Source organism: Xenopus laevis, chromosome 1S (assembly GCF_017654675.1).
Source record: "Xenopus laevis strain J_2021 chromosome 1S, Xenopus_laevis_v10.1, whole genome shotgun sequence".
Classification (NCBI taxonomy): domain Eukaryota; kingdom Metazoa; phylum Chordata; class Amphibia; order Anura; family Pipidae; genus Xenopus; species Xenopus laevis.
This window is the reverse complement of record NC_054372.1, coordinates 68,296,122-68,311,963: the sequence shown is the minus strand read 5'-3', so window position 1 is coordinate 68,311,963 and position 15,842 is coordinate 68,296,122. Positions and strand designations below refer to the sequence as shown.

At 37.0% G+C, this 15,842-nt stretch overlaps 1 protein-coding gene across 3 annotated transcripts in view; it reads right to left on the bottom strand.

The window, feature by feature from the left end:
• The window catches only part of ppm1k.S (protein phosphatase, Mg2+/Mn2+ dependent 1K S homeolog), a 47,115-nt gene that overhangs the window by 17,278 nt on the left and 13,995 nt on the right, over positions 1-15,842 (bottom strand). The window contains exons 1-3 of one of the 3 annotated variants that reach the window (XM_018236314.2): positions 11,057-11,303; positions 3,997-4,522; positions 717-817 (exon numbers count right to left, since the gene is read on the bottom strand). In XM_018236314.2, coding sequence (XP_018091803.1) covers positions 717-817; positions 3,997-4,439 — 544 coding nt within the window. In that variant the 5' untranslated portion in view covers positions 4,440-4,522; positions 11,057-11,303. 3 annotated transcript variants of the gene reach the window in all.

Below are 15,842 nucleotides of genomic sequence, written 5' to 3'. Positions count from 1 at the left end.
TCCTGATCATTCTGGATAACAGGTCCCATACCTGTACTACAATTCCTAGTTTACCACAGTCAAGAGAAATGGTGGAAGCTGTAGTATAAAGAATAAAGACTTTTGGACATAACTAACATGAACAGGAAAAATAGCTAACAGTTAATACACAACATATTTATTGCACTTTAACCAATGACATGTTTTACATCCAAGGGAGTCATTAATTGTTTATTAATTACATTATTATTATAATTTAGCAATTACAAGACCTTAAAATATATAGAAATAAGTTTACAATGTCATTGCTGAAATTGTGAACACTGTCTTTCTGTGCCTTGGGCAGATGCCCAAGGCACAGAAAGACAGTGTTCACAATTTCAGCAATGCATGCAGCAGCTCTAGGCCACATTTCAAAGGTGGGCTTTGATATGTAGCCTCTGGCACTCTTGTTTCTATTTACGATTCATCAATAGGCAGAGCAGCACAAATTACTAAATTAGGGGTTACCCATGTAGAGCTTGTGAGGATTCTTAAAAGAAAACCGTCAGAGGTCCACAGTTCAGCAAGGTAGCATGCAAAAGACTTTGTGTTAAAAACCCTGGATCCATTCATTCACATTCTATTTTCTTTGAGCATCTGCAATTTTAGATTTTGGACTGTTTCACTTTAAAACAATAAAAGTATTCAAGAATACAATAAGGTTTTCTCATAATTAATGTACCTACTGTACCTACCATCAACAGAAAGATGGGCATGCCTTGCAAATGCTTTGTTTATTTCTAGGAAGGCTTTCACCAATACCTTTTCCATATCATGCTCCTCTACAAGAAACTCTCTGTAAAGATGAAAAGATCAATATGAATGAAATGTGCACATGATATGAATACTGAGCAACACTGCAGTTCTAACCACGACTTAAAGAAATGCTGTACTCTGACTGTATACTGATTTCGATATTTTCTATACATGCCCATGACCAGACACTCCAAACTGAGCAGCACTGACATTGATGGCCTATCCCTCTAATTGATGCTTGCATACCAAGGGGCATATTTATCATCTGAATTTGAGTTTTGACCAAAATTGTAGGGATTTTTTGAGCACAAACAACAGATTAGCATTTACAAAACTTGAATGTTCGACATTTATTAAGTGCAGGGAAAAAATATATATTTAAAGGCATATGGCACACAGGGCTTTGTGCTCTTGGTTTAAAGGAATTGTTCAGTGTAAAAATAAAAACTGGGTAAATATATAAGCTGTGCAAAAAAAATAATTCTATTATAGTTAGTTAGCCAAAAATGTGATCTATAAAGGCTGAAGTCACTGGATGTCTAATATAACAGCCAGAACACTACTTCCTGCTTTTCAGCTCTCTTGGTTTCCACTGATTGGTTACAAAGCACTAACCAATACTTGAGGGGGGGCACATGGGTCTGTTTGCTTTTGAATCTGACCTGCATGCTAAGAATCAATTGCAAACTCACTGAACCGTTATGTCCCACGTGGCTCCCTGACTAACTCCGAGTTAGAGAGCTGAAAAGCAGAAAGTAGTTGTTTTCTGTTCTGTTATGTGATAGAGTGATTTGTTGGGAAACTGGGCAGCAAACTGGAAAATGAGGTTCAATGTTGATAAATGCAAGGTTATGCACTTTGGCAAAAATAATAAAAATGCAAGTTATACACTAAATGGCAGTGTGTTATGAGTTTCCTTAAATGAGAAGGATCTTGGGGTTTTTGTAGATAACAAGTAGTCTAATTCTGGGCAGTGTCATTCTGTGGCTAATAAAGAAAATAAAGTTCTGTCTTGCATAAAAAAAGTGCATTAACTCAAGGAATGAAAACATAATTATGCCTCTTTATAGGTCCCTGGTGAGGCCTCATCTGGAGTATGCAGTGCAGTTTTGGACTCATTTGGAGGGGATGAACCTGATGGACTTTGTCTTTTTTGAACCCGACTTAACTATGCAACTATGTATATGTATATAATAAACACAAGATTGAAAGAGAGATATATATATATATATATATATATATATATATATGCATAAATATGTGAGGAACTAAAGCCTATTTTAGAACTAAAACAATCACTTCATTTCAGGGGCTCAAAAGTAATTGGACCAGGAGTTCAAAAGTAACTGGACAATTGACTCAAAGGCTATTTCATGGGCAGCTGTGGGCAATTCCTTCGTTATGTCATTATCAATGAAGCAAATAAAAGCTCTGGAGTTGATTTGAAGGGGGTGCTTTTATGTGGAAGATTTTGCTGTGAACACACAACATGCGATCAAAGGAGCTCTCCATGCAGGTGAAACAAGCTATCCTTAAGCTGCAAAAACAGAAAAAACCCATCAGAGAATTTGCGACAATATCTATAGTTTGGTACATCCTGAGAAAGAAAGAAAGCCCTGGTGAACTCAGCAACGCAAAAAGATCTGGACATCCACAGAAGAGAACAGTGGTGGATAATCACAGAATAATTTCCATGGTGAAGAGAAACCGCTTCACAACATCCAAACAAGTGAACACCACTCTCCAGGAGGTAGACGTATCAATATTCAAGTCTACCATAAAGAGAAGACTGCATGAAAGTAAATACAGAGGGTGCACTGCAAGGTGCAAGCCACTCATAAGCATCAAGAATAGAAAGGCTAGATTGGACTTTGCTAAAAAACATCTAAAAAAAGCCAGCACAGTTCTGGAAAAAAGTTCTTTGGACAGATGAAACCAAGATCAACCTCTACCAGAATGATGGCAAGAAAAAAGTATGGAGAAGGCGTGGAACAGCTCATGATCCAAAGCATACCACGTCGGAGGCAGTGTGATGACTTGGGCATGCATGGCTGCCAGTGGCACTGGGACACTAGTGTTTATCCATGATGTGACACAGGACAGAAGCAGCCGAAAGAATTCGGAGGTATTCAGAGACATACTGTCTGCTTATATCCAGCTAAATGCAGTCAAATTGATTGGGAGGCATTTCATAATACCCAAAACAGCAAAAGACGTGGAATGTTATTGAATGGCCAAGTCAGTCACCTGATCTGAACCCAACTGAGCATGCATTTCACTTGTTGAAGACTAAACTTTGGACAGAAAGGCCCACAAACAAACAGCACCTGGAAGCCACTGCAGTAAAGGCCTGGCAGAGCATTAAACAGGAGGAAACCCAGAATCTGGTGATGTCCATGAGTTCAAGACTTCAGGCTGTCATTGCCAGCAAAGGGTTTTCAACCAAGTATTAGAAATAATAGAAATGAAGTAATTGTGTTAAAAAAGGGCTTTAGTTCCTCACATTTTAATGCAATCTTTTTGTTCAACCCACTGAATTAAAGCTGAATGTCTGTAGTTCAACTGCATCTGAGTTGTTTCATTTAAAATTCATTGTGGTAATGTACAGAACCAAAATATTATATATATATATATATAGTAATTTCTTGGAGTGCCCGCACCTCTGACAGTAATTGATTGGAGGTGCTTGATCAATAATTGTAGTATAAATGATGAAGGATCCGCACTCTCATTTTCAAAGTATAACAACTTTTATTTATCACATTACAATCCGACGTTTCGGTCCCTCCTGGGGACCTTTCTATATATATTATAACAAACAAGGGAAACCAGTGCTCACCACAAATTTTTAAACAATTATATTTTGGGAGTTTTACTTTGAAAGCAGCTAGTAAGTTGCAGGTAAAACGTATTCGTCCCTTTTATAAAATGTATAATTAAACCATCGAATTCTTAATGAATCAGATGAAAATTGAGCATAGGACTGGCCAGATATGGGATGACTTTGACGTAGTTGGCCAGCTTTAATATATTGCAATATAATAATATATGGACAAACAATCCCTGTTTTGTTTAAAGGGTAAGGCATTTTTCAGTAGCAGTATGCACAAAATGTCTCTGTCTTAAATATATTGATAATGGGTTGAGTGCAGAGGAATCTTGTATTTGTCTATATATATATATATATATAGTTTTAGTTAACAAGAAACTTCTCCTTACTTGATATAATCCTCCATGAATCTATCACAGAATTCAGCAGCTGAAGCCCCTCCATGTCCATCATATACAGCAAAATATAATATGTCTGGTGTTAGACGAGCCAATTTAAACCTATCTTCATTTTCCTTCCTCTTCCCCAACTGAGTAGAGCAGCCGACTTTGGAAAGATTGATGTGCGGAATTAGCTTGCCATACTTTATGCTGGGTGGAAGCTGAATAGGCTCATCAATTCTGTTGTCCCAAATACCAAACGAGTCCCAGGTAGCAGGACGGCCACTGCCATCCAGGTCAAAACGTGAAGAGAAACACCTGCGGTTAGCAGAAAAGCAGTGTCTGGTTGAGGTGGTGCAACTATGTTCTTTCTGAAAGCATAATGTCAGTGCTCCTCTGTTCACTTGACACCGTCCATTCCTTAAAAGAGAAACCAAGATAGCTGTTGACATTCCTTGATTAAGCTGGACTTCGGGGAAAAAAACCTTCTGTATTCAATTGCTTGAAACCTCTCAAGAAGTACAGACTTCTCACTCTGTAACAAAACAAATAAAATAATTACAGTAAATAGACATGAAACTTGATGAAAAGACAGGTTTCACATACCTGCAATTAGACAAAAGGGTCTGCTATATCATTCTGTTCAACTCTGAGTTAAGACAGTGTAACACCCACAAGGATTACTATAATATAATCTTAATCTAATAACTGAAATGGTTAATAGATTTGCATCAGCAACCCTATCTCAGAAAACTCTTAAAAGAGAAAACTAATATAAATTGCAAAAGTACTCAAAGGACCACTCTGAATATGTTAACCCTGAAAAGGCATAGTGAGCATCAATTTCAATCCTTCATTCTTCTTTTTAATTCTCACCGAGCTTCTAGATGAACTATAAGGGTAAGGCCAGACAAGGAGATTTGGGGAGATTTTGTCGCCTGGCAATTTATCGCCACGTCTTTTGCGCGACTATCTCCCCGAACTGCCTCAGCGTCTTTTCCCCATAGGCTACAGCGCAAAATCGCCTGCGCTAATGCACACGCTGCGATGCGTTTTCAATAGTCGCCCAAAGCTGCCTCACTGAGCATCACCCATAGCGTAAAAAAAACTTTTATTGTTTATAAAATCATAAAAGTAATGCCCTTATACTGTAACTGAAACTATAGAGAATCATGAAGGCACAAAACATGCTCCAATAGGTAAATGGCCCGTCTACACGATTTCAACAGGTTATATTTTTTTTTTTATAGCACCTATGGAGTATAATATATCTTGAAAAATTAAAGGGTTTTTACTCCTCTAAAAATTGGAGTTTAAAACTTAAACAGAAAAATACGAGGCTTCATAAATAGGCCCCTTACATTATGCTGGGGCCTTGCGTTCAGCCACAAAACTTTTCAAACATGGATTGAGCAAACTACTTGAATCACTACTAGAGGGATAATTACCCGGAACAACATGTTTTCTTGTCATTATCCAAAAGCATTTATCAGAAAGTGGCTGTCTAGCTATCCCTGAACAATAACTTCTTCAAGGTAGTTCTATGTGCTACAGGACAATGACAAAAAAGCGTGTTCCTCCATGTGAGCAGGTGGCCCTCCAGCTGTCACAGAATTACAACTGCTTCTATTCAAAGTCATATGATCTGTGATCATACTTTCTTTTGACTGAATAACATAACAGATATTGGACCCCAAGCAATACAGATACTTGCTGCTTATTAACTAAAACTCCCAGAAACCTCAGCTGATGAAAGTGGTCATTTCTATAAATTCGATTCAGCTTAGTTAACTGCTGTTATGAAGTTTTTTTCGCTCATGTGTCTGGGGCACTTGCCATAGTATGTTTGACAGCAAAATAACCATAACGGGCAAGAGATAAAGTCACAGGGCTTGTTGTGTTTCTGAGTATCTCATATTACAGGATCCCGAAAGACAGAGTGGACATTCTAGAACAGGATTGCATTCCTCTAGCGCTCCAGTACAGATATCACAGCTTCTGAGTTGAGGAGACATAACAGACTTACAGAAAGAGCGATGCAAAGTGAGAAGCCAGCAGCAGTTTTGCTCTCAGCAGTCATAATGTGCATAGAAAGCTTGTGACTGTTTGCACAACAGCACAGTCACTCATACCAACTGTTATAAGGACTATTCCAGTACAAAACACACACACACCAATAAATACCAATGTTAGGACCAGTTACCCTGAATTTGAGACTGGCGAGTTTTCAGATAAAAACAAATCCATAGTAAACTTGAATGCAGTCCTAGGTTTAACATGAATTTGCTAGCTACAGACTTCAAGTAAAATGCAAAGTTAATCCTTTATTTGCCCTTCAATATAATGTAAATATGAGGGAATCATTTTGAAGTCACAGGTCTAGTCTCCATGCCGGTATATTAGTGCACAGACTGAACAATTTGCCCCTTCTCTATCCAATCAGCAGGTTTGTACACAGCCTAATGTGATCCTATAACTGATCTGTTAGCAAAATTACTTGGCTAACACTTGATAGCTGGTAAAGATCTATTTAGCAATGGGCGCCCTTGTGAAATGAATGGATATTAGCACATATGGCCTGTTTTATTACAAACACGTTCTTTCACTTTTACATGAAGCCTATTTCTAGCCATAATCGCGATACATTACAGTAGAGTGTACCATAAAACAGCTTTTCTTTTCACCCTAGTGGGAAGCATCTGCTGGTGTTGAAGAGTTTCTCACCAGTATTCCTTCTGATAGTACAGCAGGCATTAAAGGGGTAGTTCACCTTTCCATAATTTTTTATTATGATGCAGACACTGATATTCAGAGACAATTTACAACTGGTCTTGCACTTTTTGAGTTATTTTGATTTTTCTTCAGCAGCTATCTGGTTTCTACTGTCCAGTATATCCTAGAAACCAGGCAGTGGTTTGAATGACAAACTTGATAATGAATAGGAGAGTGTCTGACTAAAAATATTAAAAGGTAACCAATAAAGTTGTAGCCTCACAAAACAGAGGCAGAAGAAGGCACATAATGCAAGAATTATAAAAAAAAATAATATGGACTAAAGAGTGGCAAAAAAATAGGATATTGTATAATAAACAATTTAAAGGTGAACTATCACTTTAAAACTCATGTGGGCAATAAACTTTATACATATCTTCAATGTGTAGAAAGTATTATATATTTACACTGAGATATAAACTTTCCAGCATTTATGGAGTAACTATGCTTTTTTTTCTATTTATTCCATGTCAGTGAAGTTCTTGGTTACATGGTTAGGCAATGCTGAAGACTACTGTGAGAAGCAAGTCACAATCTGTATGCAGCCTAAAAGAACATGACATTGGTTGCTTACAGAAATGATATTTTATATTTACATTTTTAACCTATACTGGAACTACAAGAGAACATATCCAGCAGCACTGTACAGATGGTTGGGTATTTAATTCCATTTCACAGAATATCATTGCTAATATTCAGCATTACTGTAGGGGGTCAAACAGGCCATAAACTGTATGGGTGTAATCTGGTGTCTAGTATAACTTAATCCTGCTTGTAATTGTATACATTGTACTTATTTTGACATTTATTATTTTGACATGGGGAAGATTATTTACTGAAATCTTAATTTTTCCGATTATTTAAATAAAAAAGTCCGTACAAACTTAAATCCATGATGTGACCTTATTTATTTTTAAAAAAGCATGATTTAATCGAATCGAGGGAAAACTCGATACAATTGAGCGAAAACCTGAATCGTACGATTTTTTCAGGGTCAAATGGCACAATGGCGTAGGGACTGCTGGATCATTTTGAAAAACTGCAACATTCAATCTTTATTCAAAATAATGACTATTTCCCTGCATCTACATAGCACCTCCTCTTGGTGTTGTTTCTAAAAGACACATACGTATTACAAAAAAAAATCCCAGCAGGGGGCATCATCAGTGTGTCGTTTTTTAATTTGTGCAAAGTCTTTTAGTAATTCATCCTTAAGGGCAATGGTACACAGCGAGATTTGTCACCTGCAGGAAATCTGCACTACCCGCAGGTAACCAATCTCCCAAAATAACTTACTCTTTATTTGTATTTGAAAGCGTATATTACATGCAGCCAGGCCACCAAGATTTTAGGGGGCGGCATGCTGCCCAACCACACCCACATTGTTCAGAAACACTGAGTATGCGCAGAAGAAACAAAAGTTTTATAAATTTACTGTGCGCCAATCCCCATTGCATCAGTTTTGATGAAAATTTGCGTGAGTTAAAGGGAGGGAGACGAACGACAGCGGGCCTATGGGTACACTCTATTTAAATCCAGCCCTGTGCCTACCTACAGAATCGGGAATAGTAAATTACCTAGTGATTCAAACCATTTATAATATTTTGACGAATTATGAAATCTTTGGAGAAAATGGGTAAATCTAAATGTGTGATCTCACTAATGCACCAGCAGACATATCCTGGCATGGGTTCTAACAATATATACTCCCAGTCCCTGCATGTAAGCACACTCTTTTATGCAGTGAGTCAACTGAAACAACACACTTCATTAAGCACAATGCAGTAAATTACACCTTAATAATTTGTTTGTTTGTTCCCAATGTACAATTATTTGCATAATAGAGATCCTGAATTTAAAGGGAACTCCAGCTTCCAAACCAAAATTTGATAAAGAAGCCCGACATAACACAGAAACTCCAAATATACCGATCACAGTTACCCGTTTCTTCAAAAAGTATGAATAAATACCATTTTCTATGCTGCAATCCAGCTGGTTAACAGTTCTTCTCTTTCTGCATCATATATATCTGAATGTTTTTGTAGCGAGGGAATAAAATGGTGGAAACCAACAGAGACACAATGATAGCATATAAATGACAAGCACATAGTGCCCAGGCTTGATTTGAACTCCCTGACAACAAATGATTAAAAATTTCTGCAGAAATTCTTATATCCTTGTAATCGGTATTGCTGCAAAAGATCCAGCCCTCTCAGCATTCTTATCACTCTCTGCTAGACTAGTAGACTAGCAACAATACGTTCACAAAAGATCTGGCAAAATACCAAACCCAATCCACACCTCAATTTCAACATGAATACATTTTTTAAAAAATGAATCTGAAAATGTATAAGAATTCATATGGTGCTATGAATTGGGCACATAATAAACACATTATGTGAAAGATATTTATGCAGGTATGGAACCTGTCATCCAGAATGCTCTGGACCTGGGTTTTTCCAGATAGCGGATCTTTCCTTAATTTGGATCTTTATACATTAAGTCTACTAGAAAATCATGTAAACATGAAATAAACACAATAGGTTGGCTTTGCTTCCAATAAGGATTAATTATATCTAAAGTTTGGATCAAGTACAAGCTGCTGTTTTATTTTTACAGGGAAAAAGGAAATCTTTTTTTTTTTTTAAATTGATTATTTGATTATAATGGAGACTATGGGAGACGGCCTTTCTGTAATTTGGAGCTTTCTGGATAATGGGTTTCCAGATAACGGATCCCATACCTGCATCTCTAATTAAGGCATTTATATAGGGAATCATGTACCCCATAGTTCCATGGCCATATAAAAACACAAGATCCAGGTAATGGAACTCTAAGGTGACTCATATTTTAGAACTGGGGATACGGTACATTACTTATTATTATATAGTCAATTGACACAAATATCAATCAGCAATCATAACTGATTACATTACGAAGCACCATTTATAAATATATACAAGTATGGCTCCTATTATCCAGAATGCTCGAGACCTGGGGTTTTATGGATAATGTATATTTTCATAATTTGGGTCTTCATTCCTTAAGTCTACTAGATAATCATGTGAATATTAAATAAACCCAATAGGCTAGTTTTGCCTCCAATAGGGATTAATTATAGCTTAGTTTGGATCAAGTACAAGCTACAATTTTATTATTAAAGAGAAAAAGGAAATCATGATTTTCAAATTTTGATTATTTGGATAAAGTTGAGTCTATTGGAGATGGCCTTTCTGTAATTTGGAACTTTCTGGATAACAGGTTTCCTGATAACAGATCCCATACCTGTACAGTTATAGGTTCTATTATCAAGAATGTTTAGGACCTGGGGTTTTCCAGATAAGTGGTCCTTCTGCAATTTGGATCTCTAAACTTTAAACGTTAAATAAAACCAGTAGGATTGTTTTGCTATCGATATGGATACATGCAGCGTAGTTACCATCAAGTACTAGGGTTGCTATCTGGCCGGTATGTTACCAGCCTGGCTGGTAAAAATTATGCTTGACGCCAATGTTATTAATAGGAAAAAATTGCAAGAATATAGGAAGGCCGGTATTTTTTTCCAGAAAAGGTGGCAACCCTAGCAAGTACAAGGTACTGTTTTATTATTACAGAGAAAAAGGAAATCATGTCCCTCCTGTAATCCCTGTGTGTATAATTTCTGAGTGTACACAAATAAAATCACAAGTGTACACAAATACAACTTTTTGTTCATTTATGCTACAGCTAACAGATTTACTTCCAAATCATTTTTTTCAGATGGCAGTTCTGTGTAATGTTGTCAGTGTAAACCCACGCTTGGGGCAATTCTATTGTAATCAGGAAGAATCAAGTGTAAACACTGGCAGCAAAGAGTAAACACAACACAGCAGTATACTCTTCTCTCACTTCAGATCATTACAAAGTATATTTTGTATATTAAAACACCCTCCCAGTCAAGTTCAATATCTCATACTAAAAGTGCTGCTTTTGGAAGTCTAATTAAGCCCTATTACACATGAAATAAAAGAATACAGTAGATGATTTCATCAGCAAAAAAAACGTTATTTCTAATCATTTTTAAAGTTGCTTTTAAAGGTTAAAGCATTTAGGGTGTCTGTACGTTCAGCCTAGCTGTATTTAGAAAGGTAAATACATGACTGCTAGAGGTTAACACATTTGCTGCAGGAATTCATCTCACCTGAAATTCTTGTTTCACAGAGGTGGTCGCAAAGCGTGCAAGCAGCAGGTAACAGCTACATTCATCTATAAGATAACAGCGAGGCCAGAAGCAAGCATCTGACTTATGCACACCCACCTCCTGAAAATGAACTGAGCCAACATGATAGGCGTTGCGTATGTAGAACAGTACTACTTGTTTCCTCAACCAATCGCAGCAATGCTTTTCATGGAAGCTTGGAATGCTGGGAGGTGGACGCTGTTATAATGCTATTGACAGATGCACACCCTTTTTTCAGCAAATGAACTGAGCCAGCACGATGGGCGTCGTGTATGTAAGGGCAGCAAGGTTATTCCCTCAACCAATAGCAGCAGTGCTTTTCTTGGCTTCTTTGAATACAGGGAGGTGGATGTAATTACAATGATACTGCCTGATGCACACCCTCCTTTTTTTCAGAAAATGAACTGTGCCAAGTCCATGGGCGTAGTTTCAGAGACTATTTCCTCATCCAATAGCGGCTTTGCTGTTCATGTGACCTTTGACATCTGGGATACCTGATTGGTTCCACGGCGGCTGAATAACAAAGGCTGTTATGTGCTGATGTGAAAAGGCTGGTCTATGGCACTAGTGTGTTGCTGATATTTCTATCATTTAATGGGAATGGATGTGATTTGCTAGGCTAGTTATTTGAAATAACTAACAAATATACATGCAAGCTCAGTATTGCCATGAATGTAATAGTGGAACTTTGTCCTGCAAAGAATTCTTATATAATTCATTTTGGAAAAATAGTTCGCGTATAACTAACTTAGGAGTGTAGGAGTGTAGTCTAACTAAAAACTAAACTAAAAAACAAAGCCATGATCTTTGCATATTCCTGCAACTAGTTTATTTAAGGAGAGGTAAAAAGTGTTGCTTGTGACGTATTCAGATATTGCTGAACTACAACTTGCATGTTTAGTTCAGGAACATCTGTGCTGGGTTCTCAAAGGGGAACTACACAAAAACATAACTTGTGCTTTTTGAAAAGTAAACATAGTTTTGTTGCACCTAGCTTCCTTCTGCTGCCACAAGCCTCCCATCAGCCGTTGCTGAATAAAAACCAGAACCTTTTTTTTCTGAACAGCTAAAATAAAATCAAAGATGGACATATGTTCCACTGTGGAATGCACTGCCATCTTTCATTTTTGCCGGAGTTTCAATAAAGTGGAAGGAGGCAGAGAAGCAGAATGGGAGTACTCAGAGAGAGAGAGAGGGAGAGCAACAGAAGTTGGTGGTCTTCTGCTTATGCAACTGTTAGTTTGATAATCCTTTCAATCAATACATTTTCTGCGCTGATCTTTCTGGAATACCTGTTTTGGTTAATACGCTCACATTGCCCATTTTCTGCGTTGAATTTACTGCCAGGTTTGGATAATTTATAGCCAGTGTCAACGGACTAATAATGTTGGAACTGAGCTATGCTCTGTGCATTTTCTGTGATAAAAGCTCAACTTTCGCTTAGGCCCCATATTTGTTAAGATGCCGTACTTATCCATGTACACAATAGGTGGTGCACGGCAGCAGCAGCTAGTGGGTGTACTAATGTGTATGGTGGGCCCCAGGAACCCCAGTCTTACACTGTATAAACTCATAATTTATTTTTTCTTTCTGAGGATAACATCCAAACTTGAGCCATTCTGACTATACAGGTGATAATTTACTATAACTTTTGAATTATTGATGGTCCTTCTGAACAAGCAGTTGATCAGTCAAGTTGTGGTACACCAAAACTGATTGGCCAAAGGGGGAAAAATCTGTTTGACTGAAAACAAAAATGTACATGTGTATGGTTAATGGGGGAAAAAATGTTGTGGGTGATGACAAAAACATATGTGTGTGTATGAGGTCCTTGGCCAGTCTGCAAACAGCTGTAACTGCTTGTGCGCCTAGTTATTTGACCAATCAGCCACCCTAATTAGCCTGTGTGTTGCCGTTCATTTTAAACATTACAGTACATTGGAATCAGAAATCTTAATATAAAGAATACAATACCAGTCTCAACCAGGCTCTTGAGTTTTCTTTTTTCTTACTTATAGTGAATATTTGACTACAGTAACAGTTTAATATGCTTAAAAGATTCTAGAACTTAATCCCCATAAATTGAATTATATAATAAATTAAACAGTCACCTTTTTAATTTCTAAATTGTGTCATGCAGTAAATCAATGACAGATTGAGCTGTCTTTCATTCTCCTTTATTGCTTAACGAATATAGACTGTCTACATAATCATCTGACAGTTCAATAGAACTAATACTTGTCAGTGACTTATCTATGGATTATGACATATCGGTGCCCATTTACTTAGCTCGAGTGAAGGAATAGAGGAAAAATAGTTCGAATTTCCAATGGTTTTTTTGGCTACTTCGACCATCGAATGGGCTACTTCAACCTTCGACTTCGAATCGAACAATTCGAACTAAAAATCGTTCGACTATTCGACCATTCGATAGTCGAAGTACTGTCTCTTTAAAAAATTCTTCGACCCCCTAATTCGCCACCTAAAACCTACGAGGCCAATGGGGCCGTTATGGGGAAGGTCCCCATAGGCTTCCTAACAATTTTCTGATCAAAGGAATATCCTTCGATCGATGGATTAAAATCCTTCGAAACGTTCGATTAGAAGGATTTAATCGTTCAATCTAGCGATTATTCCTTTGATCGTTCGATCGTGGGAATATCGCTAAATCCTTTGACGTCGATATTCGAAGTTGAAGGATTTCAATTCGGCAGTCGAATATTGAGGGTTAATTAACCCTCGATATTCGACCCTAGGTTAATCTGCCCCATCACGTGATAAATATTGAGTTAGTCAGTAAAGGTTAAAACTGAATTATATTAACTAAAAAAACTTAAAACAGCTATGAATGCTTTAATAAAAATAGAAATTGGATTTTATGTTTTATTTGAAAAGGACTTTTATTATACAGCTTTTTGTGTCGAGGTTCACTTTAATAGGGAAGAAAGTTAAATATACAGGAAGGCCAGTATTGTTTTGCAGAAAAGGTGGCAACCCTACTGACCAGAAATACTGCAGCTCTATCTGTAACAGGAAGAAGCGTGGAAGCAAAAGACAGAACTCTGTCTGTTAATGTTAATTAGCTCATGTGACCTAACATGTATGGTTGGTTTGGTTTGTTTGTGTGCACTTTTTTATTTTCTATTTATGATTACCCAATGGCGCATACTACTAAAAAAATATATTATTATGAAAATGGTTTATTTAGCTGAAGTAGGATTTTACATATGAGCTGTTTTATGTAATATATATAGACCTACATTGTTTGGGGGGGTATCGCTTTTCTTTAACATAAGAGCACAACCATCCTTGATAAATTACACTGGTTCCCAAGTCATTTATGGAAAAGCATAGTTTTGCAACTGTGATTTAATAATGTTTCCACGTTGTTAATGCATAAATGATCATGGTGTGGACAAAAATCAATTACAACTTGGCTGCAGAAAATTAATTAAAAACAGAATGAATAACCCTAGAACTGAGGTAGTAATAAGAGAGACTTACATATACTCTTCTTCTCCTGAGTTATGGGATGAAGGTCTCATCTAAAGTTAGGGAAAGTATAACAATTACAATTCACTGACACCTGGTATGGTGTTAAATACAATGGCAAAACTTTTGTTCATTTTTATCCAGAAATGATAGTAATACTATATAGTTCAAGACAGAAGTGATTTGGCTGCTACAGGTATTTAGGAGGGATACAGTAGCTGAGAAAGGCACCTTGACAGAAAAGTAAAAAGATGATATGTGTGGAAGAGTTTGTGTATGTAGGCGTTAGATGAAGAAATCTATCCCTCCTGAGTACAAATCTGCCCTTCCTATAGAAAAAAGTTAATTTTTTTTTAATACCAGCAGCATGTATGACATAGGGGCAGATTTACATAGGGTCAAATATCGAGGGTTAATTAACCCTCGATATTCGAATGCTGAATGTAAATCCTTCGAATATCGAAGTCAAAGGATTTAGCGCTATTCCTACGATCGAAGGAATAATCGTTCAATCGAACGATTAAATCCTTTGAATCAACGATTCGAAAAGAAAATTGTTAGGAAGCCTATGGGGACCTTTCCCATAGGCTAACATTGGCCTCGGTAGGTTTTAGGTGGCGAACTAGGGGGTCGAAGTATTTTTTAAAGTGACAGTACTTCGACTATCGAATGGTCGAATAGTCGAACGATTTTTAGTTCGAATCGTTCGATTCGAAGTCGTAGTCAAAGGTCGAAGTAGCCATATTCGACCATTCGAAATTCAAAGTATTTTTTCTTCTATTCCTTCAGTCGAGCTAAGTAAATGGGCCCCATAGTGTAAGATATTTTAAATTTTTTTGTGTTTGCAAAACATTATTTAGGAATGTCACATGGGCATAGCGAAATAATATGGTACTGTCTGTATTACATTACTCTATATGATTTTATACATTTATTTTTAGTTCATTATTATTTTAAGATCTTATATGTGAAAAATAAGATTTTTGTGTATAAATTAGCTACACTGAATTCTCGTACTTTGCATTTTTTTTCTGTGATGATCACTTTGTGATTGTTCCTGTGTTTGGTTTGAGCGTGGGTGCCAGTGAACACTAACAATGAAAACATTTCAGCAATCTGGCAAGGACAAACAATGGTAATCAGACACAGGTTGCTAACATAAATATACTGTTTATATATCCTGTTGGTTACTGCAGTTCAAGTATACCGAATAGCAGATTGCGCCATAAGAGTCAGATATTTGGTTGCCACCAAGACCAGTAATTCCCCAGACTGTCCTGTAATAATAAAACCATACCTTGTACTTGATCCAAACTAAGATACAATTAATCCTTATTGGAAGCAAAACCAGCATCTTTGGTTTATTTAATGC